Raw genomic sequence first — 12475 nt, 5'->3', positions numbered from 1 at the left:
AAGAGTTGGGTTTAAGTCCTGCTTGTATCACAGAAGGACTGTGTGACCTTGGTCAAGTTACTCCATCTGTAAGTGCCCCAGGCACTGCTCTTAAGACAATAAATTGCAGAAAAGGTGCTGTGGTAGAGTACATCACAGAACTCCTGACACTGATGAAGTCACAGGCCTCGCTAAAAAAATACAACCAAAGATCCATCCTAGAACATAAAACCAGCAAACTATTTGGAGGGAGCAGGGAAGAATCCATGGATTCTTTGAGAAAGAAATGAGTTGAGTATGGGATATGGATAGCAGTGCATCCTATTTTTAAAAATCTATTTATTTATTTTTGGTTTTCAACATTTTCTTCCATAAGCTTTTGAGTTCTAAATTTTTTCTCCCTCCCTTCCCCAACACATCATGCAATCTGATGTAGGCTCTACATATCCATTCATATTAAACATTTTTTCATATTGGTCATGTTGCAAAGAAGAACTTGAACCAATGGGAGAAACCACAAGAAAGAAGAAACAAAAAAAAAAGAGAGCAAATAGTATGCTTTGATCTACATTCAGACTCCATAGTTCTTTTTCTGGATGTGGATAGCATTGTCCAACATGAGTCTTTTGGAGTTGTCTTAGATCTTTGCATTGCTGAGAAGAGCTAAGTCTGTCAGCCATTGAACAGTGTTGCTGTTACTGAGTACAATGTTCTGTTTCTGCTCACTTCACTAAGCATCAGTTCACAGTGTGTCTCATTTACCAACCTCCGACCTAGGGAGAAGGAATGTCTTCTTGGCTGTTTTTTCTGGGGTCCAGAATATATTTCCCTAGAAATGGATGGTTTAAAGGAAATTTAAGTTTGATCAGCTGACAAAATATTTAAACCAAGCTGTACTAATTCATCTGTACTTGGACCACCCATTATAACATTCTGTAGGGATATATATTCTAAGTTTTAAAAACCAACTCATAAATGAAATTTAGAAACACCATCTATTTGTATTCTGATTACCTATATTCTTTTTCTCAGATGCTTTAATTGTCTTTATAAATGAAGAGTAAACCTTTGCTACAGAGACTATATTTAATGATATTGAATCTCAAATCCCTTACAAATAAAATAGGAACCAGAAAATCTGGCTTCTAGTCCCAGCTCTGCTACTTAGTTATGGCTTTGGCCAAGTCTTTTTCCCTCTCTAGGCCTCTTTCCATATCTGTAAGACAGGGATAATCCTATCTCATCTATCTCAAGGGTTCATGTGGGGGTCAAATGGGATAATATTTGTGAAAGTTTTTTTAAGCCATAAAGTGCTATAAAAATTTAAAAGATTGTCACTACTACTGATTGATCTTAAGCCCACAGATCTAAGGCAAAATGTTTTTAATCTTTTTTTGTTTCATTGACATTCTGGACTGAGAATCCCTTGGACATCTCAGAATAATGTTTTTAATTGCATAAAATAAAATACATGAGATTGTAAAGGAAGCCAATTATATTGAAATACAGTTACTGAAATTTTTTAAAAATCTAAGTTCACGAACTCTGAGTGAAGACCCTGAATTTAGGACTGAAGATAACTCAGAGGCCATCCTGGCTAACCCTTTTATTTTAAAGATGGGGTAAAGGAGTCCCAGAGAGGTTGTGACTTGCTCAGTGTCACCCAAGTAGTAAGTGTTACAAGTGAGATTTGCATCAGGTGTGCTGATCGGAATTGGTGCTAGTTAGGGATCTTTGCACTATGTCAAATTTGTAAGTCCCATGTTACAAAGTATTTATGGGACTCAGTATCAATTGAGACATTTTTTGGACAAGGCTAATGAAAGAATTTTTGTTTAACTGTACATATTTGTTCTATTGGTTTACTTGTTTTCCAATGGGTTGGGGAAGGTGGGAGAGAAAATAACTTTTTGTTCATTTAAAAACTTTTTTTTCAAATGGAATGGCAATATGATGTAGGGAAAAGAACACTGAATTTGAGGAAAGAGGGTCTGGGTTTGAATTCTGGCTCTTTTGCTTACTCTCTATGTGACAGTAGTTCTCAGTTTCCCCATATCTATAAGGGTTGGACTATGTTTTCTCTAAGATCCCTGCCTGCTCACGATCCTTATGTTCCTGTGGTTTAGAGGGTAATTTTGAAGTTCCAGGATTGTTTGGATATATAAAAACAGTTCATGATAGACCCAATTTTTTTGCACTTAATAAATATTAATAAATTAATAAATTTAATCAATAAATATTACTAATACCTATTTATTGACTGAGTAGACATTCTGCTGATCACTGGTTCCAAGGAACTAGGTTGACATATTCCATCTACAGGAACAATAGTACTTTTCCCACGATCTGCAGCACCACAGTGCAATGTTTAATTGATTCTGTCATGGTATTTGTGGTTTCTTTGAAAGTCTCAGTTTTATTTCTCTGTTCATCATCTGTGCGGTTTTAGAGCTTTAATCATTGAGCTTCAGTTGATCTGTCAAGATTTGTAAGTCAGCTCCAGTATCTCTAAGTGTCTAATGAAAGTCCTCAATGCTAGGAGCAAATCAAAAATTTATACTTCTGCAGGCAGCCCTCAGGGGATCTATCTGGTAGTACTTGGACCACCAGAGTCCCTAGGCTCAACCTTTCAAACCAATTCCATGCAACCTTAAAGGAGAAATTTTCTGGCAGAAACATGAATTTGATAATACTGCTTCAGAATAAAAATCATAACTTTTGGATGGGCAGCAAGACTAAGGGTCAAGAGTAGGTGACCCTCAAAAGAGGAGAAGCAAACATTAAAGAAGCCAGAGAGTAGATATTAAGGTAAGGAAGAGAACCGTAGCCTTTTGTGTTGCACATAGAAAAAAATCCCTTACCAATGTCTTTTATTTTTGGAAGCAGTGAAACTTCAGTTTTGTGATTTAAGGATCAAAAATAACTTTAATACCACTTGCTTCTTGGGGGTGTAGTGAAGATTCATTTCAGCCCTGGAGAAAGGGATTTAAGCAGGTTAGTGACAGCTATGAGAGGGCAAGGAACAAGCATTTATTAAGAATCTACTATGTGTCCTGCACAGTGCTGATGTTTTACAACATGCTCTGCCTGTGAGGTAGGTGCCATAATCCCCATTTTACAGGTAGGGAAGCTGAAGCTGGGTGGTTAAGTGACTTGTGCAGTGTCTGAAGCTGCATTTGAGCTGAAAATTTGAGTCAAAAAACAAATCAAGGTGAACATTCCTTCTTGACTCCAGGTCGGGCACTCCATCTGCTCCTGGCTGCCTTAATAAGAAGCAGCTGATGGTGGTGGAACAGAGACCTCTGGGCTTGAGCCACTCAGGATTCCCCATTTCAAGTCTCCACTCCAGCTCTTGCTAGTTTTAAAGTTCTATTCAGCTCTAAATCCGATGAGCCTTTCAGCTTCTGTCTGGCCAACTGAGGATGCTTAAACCCTACCCAAAGAGAGATTGTGAGGAGTGCATCGTAAATCTTGAAGGCCCTGGAAAGATGAATGGTTGACATCTGGCTGGGCGGTACAGGGAGAAGCTCTGTCAGAAAGCTAGGGTTCGAACTCTGCCTCTGCTACAAATCATTGCGGGCCCCCTGGGAGGGTCTATTTGCCTTTTTGGGCCTCATCTGTTAAGCGAAGGGCTTGGACTTGAGATCTCTTCTCCGAGTTCATCTTTTCCAAAGTTCCCAGGGTGTGCGGCCAGAGGTGATGTTGCGGAACTGGAGAGATCAGGCTGGGAATGTTGGAGACCCCAAAGGCCTCAACCTTCTGCCCCATCTATCCCCCCTCCCCCTACGGCGGTGGACAGCCGCGCTCTGGCCCCCGCGGGCCCCCATAGTGTCAGTTGCCATGGAGTGGAATAGCTTCACGGGAGACTTATGGACCAACAAGTTCGTCCGAACCGAGAGTCCCAGCGACCCCTTGGCTCTGTGGGATCCCAACGAGCAAATAGCCGAGCCTGCGAAGCCTGAGGAGCCGCGATGGGGAGACCATGAGCGGCAGTCCAAGGTCAGGTCCCACCCCACGCTCCAGGCCTTCTGCCTCCGTCCCAGCCTGAGTCCGAGGGGCTGCATCTGGAGTGAGGGGTGGGGCCGGGGACCCTAGATGCAGTGCCCAGGAGGTTTGATGCCGTGCTGGCTGGCGTGCTGGGTGTGAGGTTTGTGCAGGCGTCTTGAGTCTCGTGCACGCGCGCATTGTATGCAGAGCGTGCTGAGTTGCATGAGCTGGTTGTGGCTCCGAGGAGTGTTGGGTATGCGTGTGCTGGGCGTGAGGTGTTTGCAGGTGTCCCAGACCCTTAGTGCTTATTGTGTGCGGGCGTGCAGCCTTTTGTGTAAGGTGTGTGCAGGTGTCCTGTGCCTGAGTGCGTATTGCGTGCGGGGCGTGCAGTGCTTTGTCTGAGGTGTGTGCAAGCGTTTCTGCTCCTGCGCGAGGGCCGTGCAGCTATTTGTGTGAAGTGTGCGCAAGGTGTTCTGTAGCCTGGGTGCATACTGCGTGCGAGGCTTTGTGTGAGGTGTGTGCAGGTGTCTCGGGCCCTGCGTGCGCCTTGTATGCAGGGCCGTGCCTGCTGTCCTAGTGCTGGGGGTGGGGTGGTGCCGGGTCCCAGGCTTTGGTTAGAGGGGCGGAGGTGTTACAAGCTTGGGCCCTGAGCCATTCACCCTCAGGAATGCCACCAGGGCTGAGGCTGCTTTTAGTTTTCGGTCCCTGGGGCAGGAGCGGGTGGCGGAGAGAGGACGAAGGCAGGGGGCCGACACCTCATCCAACAGAGACCTTGGGGCCACAAAGAAAGGGCCCCTATCAACTGTTGTGAGGTGGGCCAGCGTTGAAGTCTTGGAGTGAGTGAAGGTATACTCCAGACTAGACCCACCTCCCCACTCTCTCCAGCCTCCTCCCATCACTGATCCCTTTCCCCTGCCCGAGCCTCAGAATCTTCCCTGGACTCCTCAAGGTTCTGCCTTTGACAGGAGGTGTGGCCTCTTCGTTTTATAGATCCCCTTTAAGATCTTGAGAGGACATAATCACGTCGTGAGTTCCTGCCATTTCTGCTTTGAGGACACTAGGATTCTCTCTGGTTCCTACGACGGAACTGTGAAAATTTGGGTAAGAAGTTTCATGGTGTCCTGAAAAGAGCACGGTAATTTAGAATTAGAAGACCTGAGTCCTAATGCCCCGCCAATAGTCTCCCTGTGCATCTTTGGACAAGCCCTATCTGTTAAATAAGGCCATGGTCCCGTGGCTTAAGAAGACAGGCCTTCAGTTTGTATGACATGCACATGAAGGTTGAATAACAATTTCCTGCTTTCTTTGTACTCATATTTCCCTTAAATTCATAAACCATCAGTCTTCATGAAAAATTAATACAGTTCATGTTGGTGGTTTGAACTGCCTTTTCCAGGACCCAGGTGTGAAGGAGAATTGGAAGCTTCAGGAATGAAATTAAAGTTATGTAAACTGGAAAGGAAAGACTCTTCAGAGCAAAAAGTAAATAGATTAAAAGGGGAAAACAGTGAACCAAATGCTGACATTTTTTCCACATTGTTAATTAAGTCTTGGTAGGGCAGCTAGGTGGCCCTGTGTATAGCGACAGCTGTGGAGTCAGGGAGGACCCGAGTTCAAAATGGACCTCAGACACTAGCTAGCTATGTGACCCTGGGCAAATCTCTTAACCCTATTTGCTTCAGTTTCTTATCTGTAAAATGAGCAGGAAAAGGAAATGGCAAACCACTCCATTATCTGCCAAGAAAACTCTAAAAATGGAGTTACGGAGAGAGGGACAGGACTCAACAACTGTCTTGGTAGAGTCTGATCCAGAAGAGCTTGTTACAGAAATCATTCCCATAAATAGCTTCTGCAGCCCATTCAAGGATATAACAATGACTTGGAGAACAGCTGTGAATTTGTTTGGGAGCTATGTTTTTCACACACACACCTCTTTTCTTCTAAATTTCACTGAAAGCTTAGAGGAATTTCTTTACCACCATGATGTCCCAAGGGATTCTGACATTTTCATTTTCCAAGCAATAATGCTAGATATGGAATAAATTTATAATCTTTAGTCTCCCGTATCCTTTATTTCTACTCTTACATTCTGAGATAACTGAATGAATTTCTGAGGATTGTATCTTTTGGCTTAAGGCAAAACTTGGACTAATATCTTTTTAAAAAGGAAAATCAACCAAGAAATTAATTAGACTATGTTTACACTGCTGATGCCAACTGTAATTGGTTATTCAGTTGCCCTGTGGGTTCCCTTCCCTCATCATAGTCATCATTGTAAGGAAAACATAATGTACTTGGATGTCAAAAGAATACATGATTTTAACACTTTGACCTTCCTTAGCAGGAGGCTAGCCTCCCTCTGTTTGAACATAATGACAGGTAATAGGTAGATTCCAAGCCTAATTTATTAACAAATGATTTTAATTCACAATAAAATGACCAATAAAATGCTGATTAGTGACTTTGCTAATAGTTGTGACCTATTTCCTGGAAATTAGCCTAAATAAATTCTGAGCTATAAGATATATCATTTTGGTGGCAGATTACAAACAATAGGTTCCTCAACCAAGAAAGGAAGTTAAGTCTGAACCCTGCACCGTGTTATTCATTATCCCTTCCAGGATAGAAAGTAGCTTATAGCCTTGCCGTTTCCTGGGGTAACATTTGGATTGCTTTTTTATCTTCTTATTTCTTTTGTTGAATTTGTTTCCAATCCTTATGGATTTCAATGTTTGCTAGGATCTGGGCTTGCTTTATTTAACCTTGTGAGTTGATTGTACAACTACACTGCTGTGGATTGTCAACCCATTTATGGTTGGTCAGAGGGTGTGAATCTTGAGGAGTCCTGAAGAAGTATTGAAACTTTGGGAAGGGACTGAAAGGCAAGCTCAGATAAGGAACAGAGATTGCAGGTTAACGTTTGCAATTGTGCCCTTGAGATAAAGGAAGAAAATTCGAGGGAGCATGCTGCAATTTTGTGTGTGCTGTAGGAGTGAAAACCCAAATTGAGTTTTTATAGTTCCTTCAGATTGCCAGAGGGAAAAAAAATCAACTTTAGAATCTACTTAATGAAATAAGACTTAAATTAAAATGGGGAAAACAAAAACAAACAGGAAATTGGTAGTGATTTAATTATTCATGATTCCTTTAAAAAGAGAATACTTTGAACCACATGCCCATTGTAGATCAGGGGACTTTCCTGAGTTGGTATGATGCCACCTGACTTTCATTTGCCTTAGCCACTTAAAGAAGATGTGATCCATCAAGGTTTGTCTTGGAGATTGTCTGGGGCTGTCTGGAAGTATTTGCCAGAGCACTCAGAAAATGACTGTTTGGAGGCCTTCCTGATGTTCCTGAATGTTCTGAAAATGACTTCAGTTTACGAGCTTCCTGATAAAGAGACAATGGCTTATTGATCTTGGTAATTTCTGCTCTAAAAAAACAAATCTGATTTTCCTTCACTAAGAAAGGCTGAAGCAATTACAGTTCCTGAAAGTTCAGTTTTGTTCTCTGAGTCAGGAGAAATGTCAGCTCCACTTTTGACTCATAATATCTCTCATTCTTTTAAAAGTTGAAGCTCAAAGGTTGACATGTGTCTATGATATGGCTCACAGTAATACAACTGATAATCTCTTGGGTTTGGAGGATGTAGATTTGTATCACAGCACTTCTAACTTGATGATCTTAAAATATTAACAGATTTAATTCTCTAATTCTTATATCTCTGAGCTGAAGTAAGATACTCAATTCGGTTCAACAGATATTAAGTGCCTGCTATATGGATGGCCACGGGAGATAAAGAAATTTTAAAATGACATAGTCTGTACTACTCAAGGAGTGTACAATTTAGTCTGGGGCAGGGTAGTGTGTGTGTATGTGTGTGTGTGTGTGTGTGTGTGTTATGTATTTAATTAAGCATAATTAATAATATGACTAAGTGCATAGAAGTGAGTCAAGTTAGGAATAACTCATGAATCCAAAGAGAGCCTTGGTAAATACTTGATAAAATTTCCAGATTTTAAAAATTTCATCATATCCATTCATCTGAAATGACATCAGTCACTCCAAGTTTGAGATAGATGCAAAAGACAAAAAGCATAATGCTACTTAAATTAGGTTACAAGTTTAGCAGTTTCTCAATCACATTACTAGGGGGATACTTTTTAGAATAAACAAAATAACAATTAACTTGGAAGAACAAAAGGTCTAGAATCCCACAAAATAATGAGAAAATGTACAAGTGAAAGGGTTATAGCATCACCAGAACTAAAAATCTGGCATAAAGAGATAGTCATCAAAATTCCTTGGCATTGGCTAAAGAAACCAAACAAACAGAAAAACTGGCCAGTGGAGCAGACTAGATAAGCAGTAAATGAAAGTAATTGAAATTGATAGCCTAGTGTTTGATAAATCTAAGAACTTAAGTTAATGGGAGAATGACTCCCCCTTTTTCCACCCTCCAAAGCCATAATATTTAATAACAGATAGTAACAATACTTAAAGAATGCAACTGAGCTGAGTTGAACAGAAAAACGAGGGAAAACACAAAAGAAAGCTGTGTCTATATCACAGTGACACTTAGCTGTGAGGTTGATCACTGCCAAGATGAGTTGTCATGTGATGTTGTCAAACAGTTCAAGGATTCCTTTTAATGAAGTATCCAAGTATGGTGAGTTCAGCTACCAAGGAGGACTCCCTTTTTGACAAGAGTGGTTGGGAAAACCAGAAAGCAGTTTGGCAGAAATTAGAGCAATATCTTACCTCCCATAGTACATTAATTTCAGAATGGGTACGTGATTTGAATATAAAAGGCCATATCTTTAAAAATAAATAAATAAAAGAGAATCTGATCTGGGACCTTTCACAACTATGGCTAGGAAGAGAATTCTTTACTCAATGACATATAGAGACCATTAATTTAGAATTGCAAGGCCAAAATGGTGGCTGGAAAGCAGGGACTTGCTTAAGCTCTCCCCCAGGTCCCTCCAAACACCTGTAAAAATGGCTCTGAACAAATTCTAGAGCTGCAGAATCCACAAAACAGAAGAGGGAAGCAGGGCTCCAGCCCAGGAAAGCCTGGATGGTTTCTGGGAAAGGTCTATCGCATGGAGCTGTGAGCGGAGTGGAACACAGCCCAGCGTGAGGCGACGCCAGGACCAATCAGGCTGGGAGCCAGGCAGAACAGGCAGTAGGGGCCTGAATCATTGAGCTGTGGCAGTTACCAGACTTCTCAACCCACAAACACCAAAGACAACAGAGAAGGTTAGTGGAAAAACTGCTAAATTGGAGTGAAAAGAGTACGTGGTAGGCCCTAACCCTGGGGGCACAGAAGAGGTGCAGCTCTGGGGCGCTCCAGCTGCAGTTGCTTCCAGCCCCAGGCCCACACTGTGGGACGAATTAAGTGGCGGATCAGAGCAGGGGTACAGAGCCTGCTTGGATCTAGGTTGCTGTCCGAGTTGGCAGTTCTTGGGGGAGGAGGAGCCCTGATTTGGCAGAGCTTGCTGTGTAGAAGTAGCTCTGAAAACAGCAGCACAGCCCCTAAAGCTTGGGACAAAGTACTCTCTACTGTACAAGCAATAATACACTGACAAAAAGCTCAAGGGCCAAGGCTGGGAACATTCACAGGCAGCAAAAACGGACTCAGATTCAGACTCAGACTTTGCAATCTTTTTTTGGTGACAAAGAAGACCAAAACATACAGCCAGAAGAAGTCAACAAAGTCAAAGAGCCTACAACAAAAGCCTCCAAGAAAAGTATGAATTGGTCTCAGGCCATGGAAAAGCTCAAAAAGGATTTGGAAAAGCAAGTAAGAGAAGTAGAGGAAAAATTGGGAAGAGAAATGAGAGTGATGCAAGAAAATCATGAAAAATAAGTCAATGTCTTGCTAAAGGAGACCCAAAAAAATACTGAAGAAAATAACACCTTAAAAAATAGACTAATTCAAATGGCAAAAGAGCTCCAAAAAGCCAATGAGGAGAAGAATGCCTTGAAAGGCAGAATTAGCCAAATGGAAAAGGAGGTCCAAAAGAACACTGAAAAAATACTACCTTAAAAATTAGATTGGAGCAAGTGGAAGCTAGTGACTTGATGAGAAATCAAGATATTACAAAACAGAACCAAAGGAATGAAAAAATGGAAGACAATGTGAAATATCTCATTGGAAAAACCACTGACCTGGAAAATAGATCCAGGAGAGATAATTTAAAAATTATTGGACTACCTGAAAGTCGTGATCAAAAAAAGAGCCTAGACACCATCTTTCAAGAAATTATCAAGGAAAATTGCCCTGATATTCTAGAGCCAGAGGGTAAAATAGAATTGAAAGAATCCACCAATTGCCTCTTGAAAAAGATCCCAAAAAGAAAACTCCTAGGAATATTGTCACCAAATTCCAGAATTCCCAGGTCAAGGAGAAAATACTGCAAGCAGCCAGAAAGAAACAATTTGGGTATTGTGGAAACATAACCAGGATAATACAAGATCTAGCAGCTTCTACATTAAGGGATCGAAGGGCTTTGAATATGATATTCTGGAGGTCAAAGGAGTTAGGATTAAAACCAAGAATCACCTACCCAGCAAAACTGAGTATAAGGCTTCAGGGCAAAATATGGATTTTCAATAAAATAGAGGACTTTCAAGCTTTCTGAGTGAAAAGACCACAGCTGAATAGACAATTTGACTTTCAAACACAAGAATCAAGAGAAGCATGAAAAGGTAAACAAGAAAGAGAAATAATAAGGGACTTACTAAAGTGGAACTGTTTTGCTTACATTCCTACATGGAAAGATGATATATGTAATTCATGAGACCTTTCTCAGTATTAGGGTAGTTAAAGGGAATATACATATATATATATATAGACAGAGGGCTCAGGGTGAGTTGAATATGAAGGGATGATATCTAAAAAAAATAAAATTAAAGGATGAAAGAGGAATATATTGAGAGAGGGAGAAAGGGAGAGATAGAATGGGGTAAATTATTTCACATGAAAGTAGCAAGAAAAAGCAGTTCTGTAGGAAGGGAAGAGGGGGCAGGTAAGGGGGAATGAGTGAATCTTGCTTTCATCGGAATTGACCTGAGGAGGGAATAACATACACACTCAGCTGGGTATCTTACCCCACATGAACATAGGGGGAAGGGGATAAGAAAGGGGGGATGATAGAAGGGAGGGCAAATAGGGGGAAGAAGTAATCAAAAGTAAACACTTTTGAAAAGGAACAGGATCATGGGAGAAAATTGAATAAAGAGAGACAGGATAAGATGGAGGGAAATATAGTTAGTCTTTCACAACATGACTATTTATGGGAGTGTTTTGCATAATGATACATGTGTAGCCTATGTTGAATTGCTTGCCTTCTTAGGGAGAGTGAGTGGGGAGGGAAGAGGGGAGAGAATTTGGAACTCAAAGTTTTAAAAGTAGATGCTCAAAAAAAAGTTGTTTTTGCATACAACTGGGAAACAAGATATATAGGCAATGGGGCATAGAAATCTATCTTGCTCTACAAGAAAGTAAGGGAAAAGGGGATGGGGGGAGTGGGGTGACAGAAGGAAGGGCTGATTGGGGAACGGGGCAGTCAGAATATATGCCATCTTGGAGTGGGGGGAGGGTAGAAATGGGGAGAAAATTTGTAACTCAAAATCTTGTGGAAATCAATGAAAACTAAAAACTACTAAATATGGAATTCAAAAAAATAAAAAAAAATTAGAATTGCAAGAGACCTTAGAGATCATCCAGTCCAATGTCCTTATTTTACAGATTAAGAAAGAGACTCAAAGAGGTTGAATAACTTACTTAACTAAGGTCACGCAGGTAGTACTGATAGAAGAGGTGAGGTTTCACCCTATGTCCTCTGACTCCAAATCTTTCTGCTCTACCAAGTTGCCTCTCAAAGTAAGTAACATAAAATTCTAAAGGCTTATTGTACCAACAAAGTCAATGAAGATAATTAGAAGAGACATTAAGTATAAAAATATATGTATCAAATATTACCAACAAAAGGTAAAGTGTAGAGGCAAATGGCACAAATCTATGAGACAGAGAGCTGCCTTTCTCCTATAGACGAATGGTTGAAGAATATGAACATTTTTCAAAAAGATAATGCAAACTAAAATAACCAAATGAATACATATTCCAAATTACAAGAAGAGAAATATAAGTTAAATCAGTCCTGAGGGTATCACCTCATACCATGCAAACTGGCAAAGATGACTAAAATTTCAATAGTGTTAGAAGGGGGCATGGGAAGACAGGCACACTGATGCAGTATTGGTGGGGTGATAAAGTGGTTAGATCATTCTGATTTTGATTTGGAACTATGCAAGAAAAGTAACTGAGCTGTCTCTACCCTTGATCCACTGCATATGCCCTCAAGGAAGGCAAAGACTTAGAGATCTAGGATGCATCAAAATATTCATAGCTACAACTCTTTATGTTAGCAAATGAAATGAAAACCAAATGAATGTTCATCAATTCAGGAATGACTGAAAAAACTATGAGAAATGAATGACA

At 40.8% G+C, this 12475-nt stretch overlaps 1 protein-coding gene across 1 annotated transcript in view; it reads left to right on the top strand.

The window, feature by feature from the left end:
* The first annotated feature begins 3810 nt into the window (after positions 1-3810).
* WDR88 (WD repeat domain 88) overlaps positions 3811-12475 on the top strand; it is a 58202-nt gene continuing 49537 nt past the window's right edge. Inside the window, exons 1-2 of the mRNA XM_036748212.1 lie at positions 3811-3978; positions 4957-5067. Of these exons, the coding sequence (XP_036604107.1) occupies positions 3820-3978; positions 4957-5067 (270 nt within the window). The 5' untranslated portion in view covers positions 3811-3819. The remainder of the gene's footprint in view (positions 3979-4956; positions 5068-12475) is intronic.

This window comes from Trichosurus vulpecula, chromosome 3, assembly GCF_011100635.1.
Source record: "Trichosurus vulpecula isolate mTriVul1 chromosome 3, mTriVul1.pri, whole genome shotgun sequence".
In the NCBI taxonomy this organism is placed as follows: Eukaryota; Metazoa; Chordata; class Mammalia; order Diprotodontia; family Phalangeridae; genus Trichosurus; species Trichosurus vulpecula.
The sequence above is the reverse complement of the archived record's forward strand: the minus strand, read 5'-3'. Positions and strand labels throughout refer to the sequence as shown.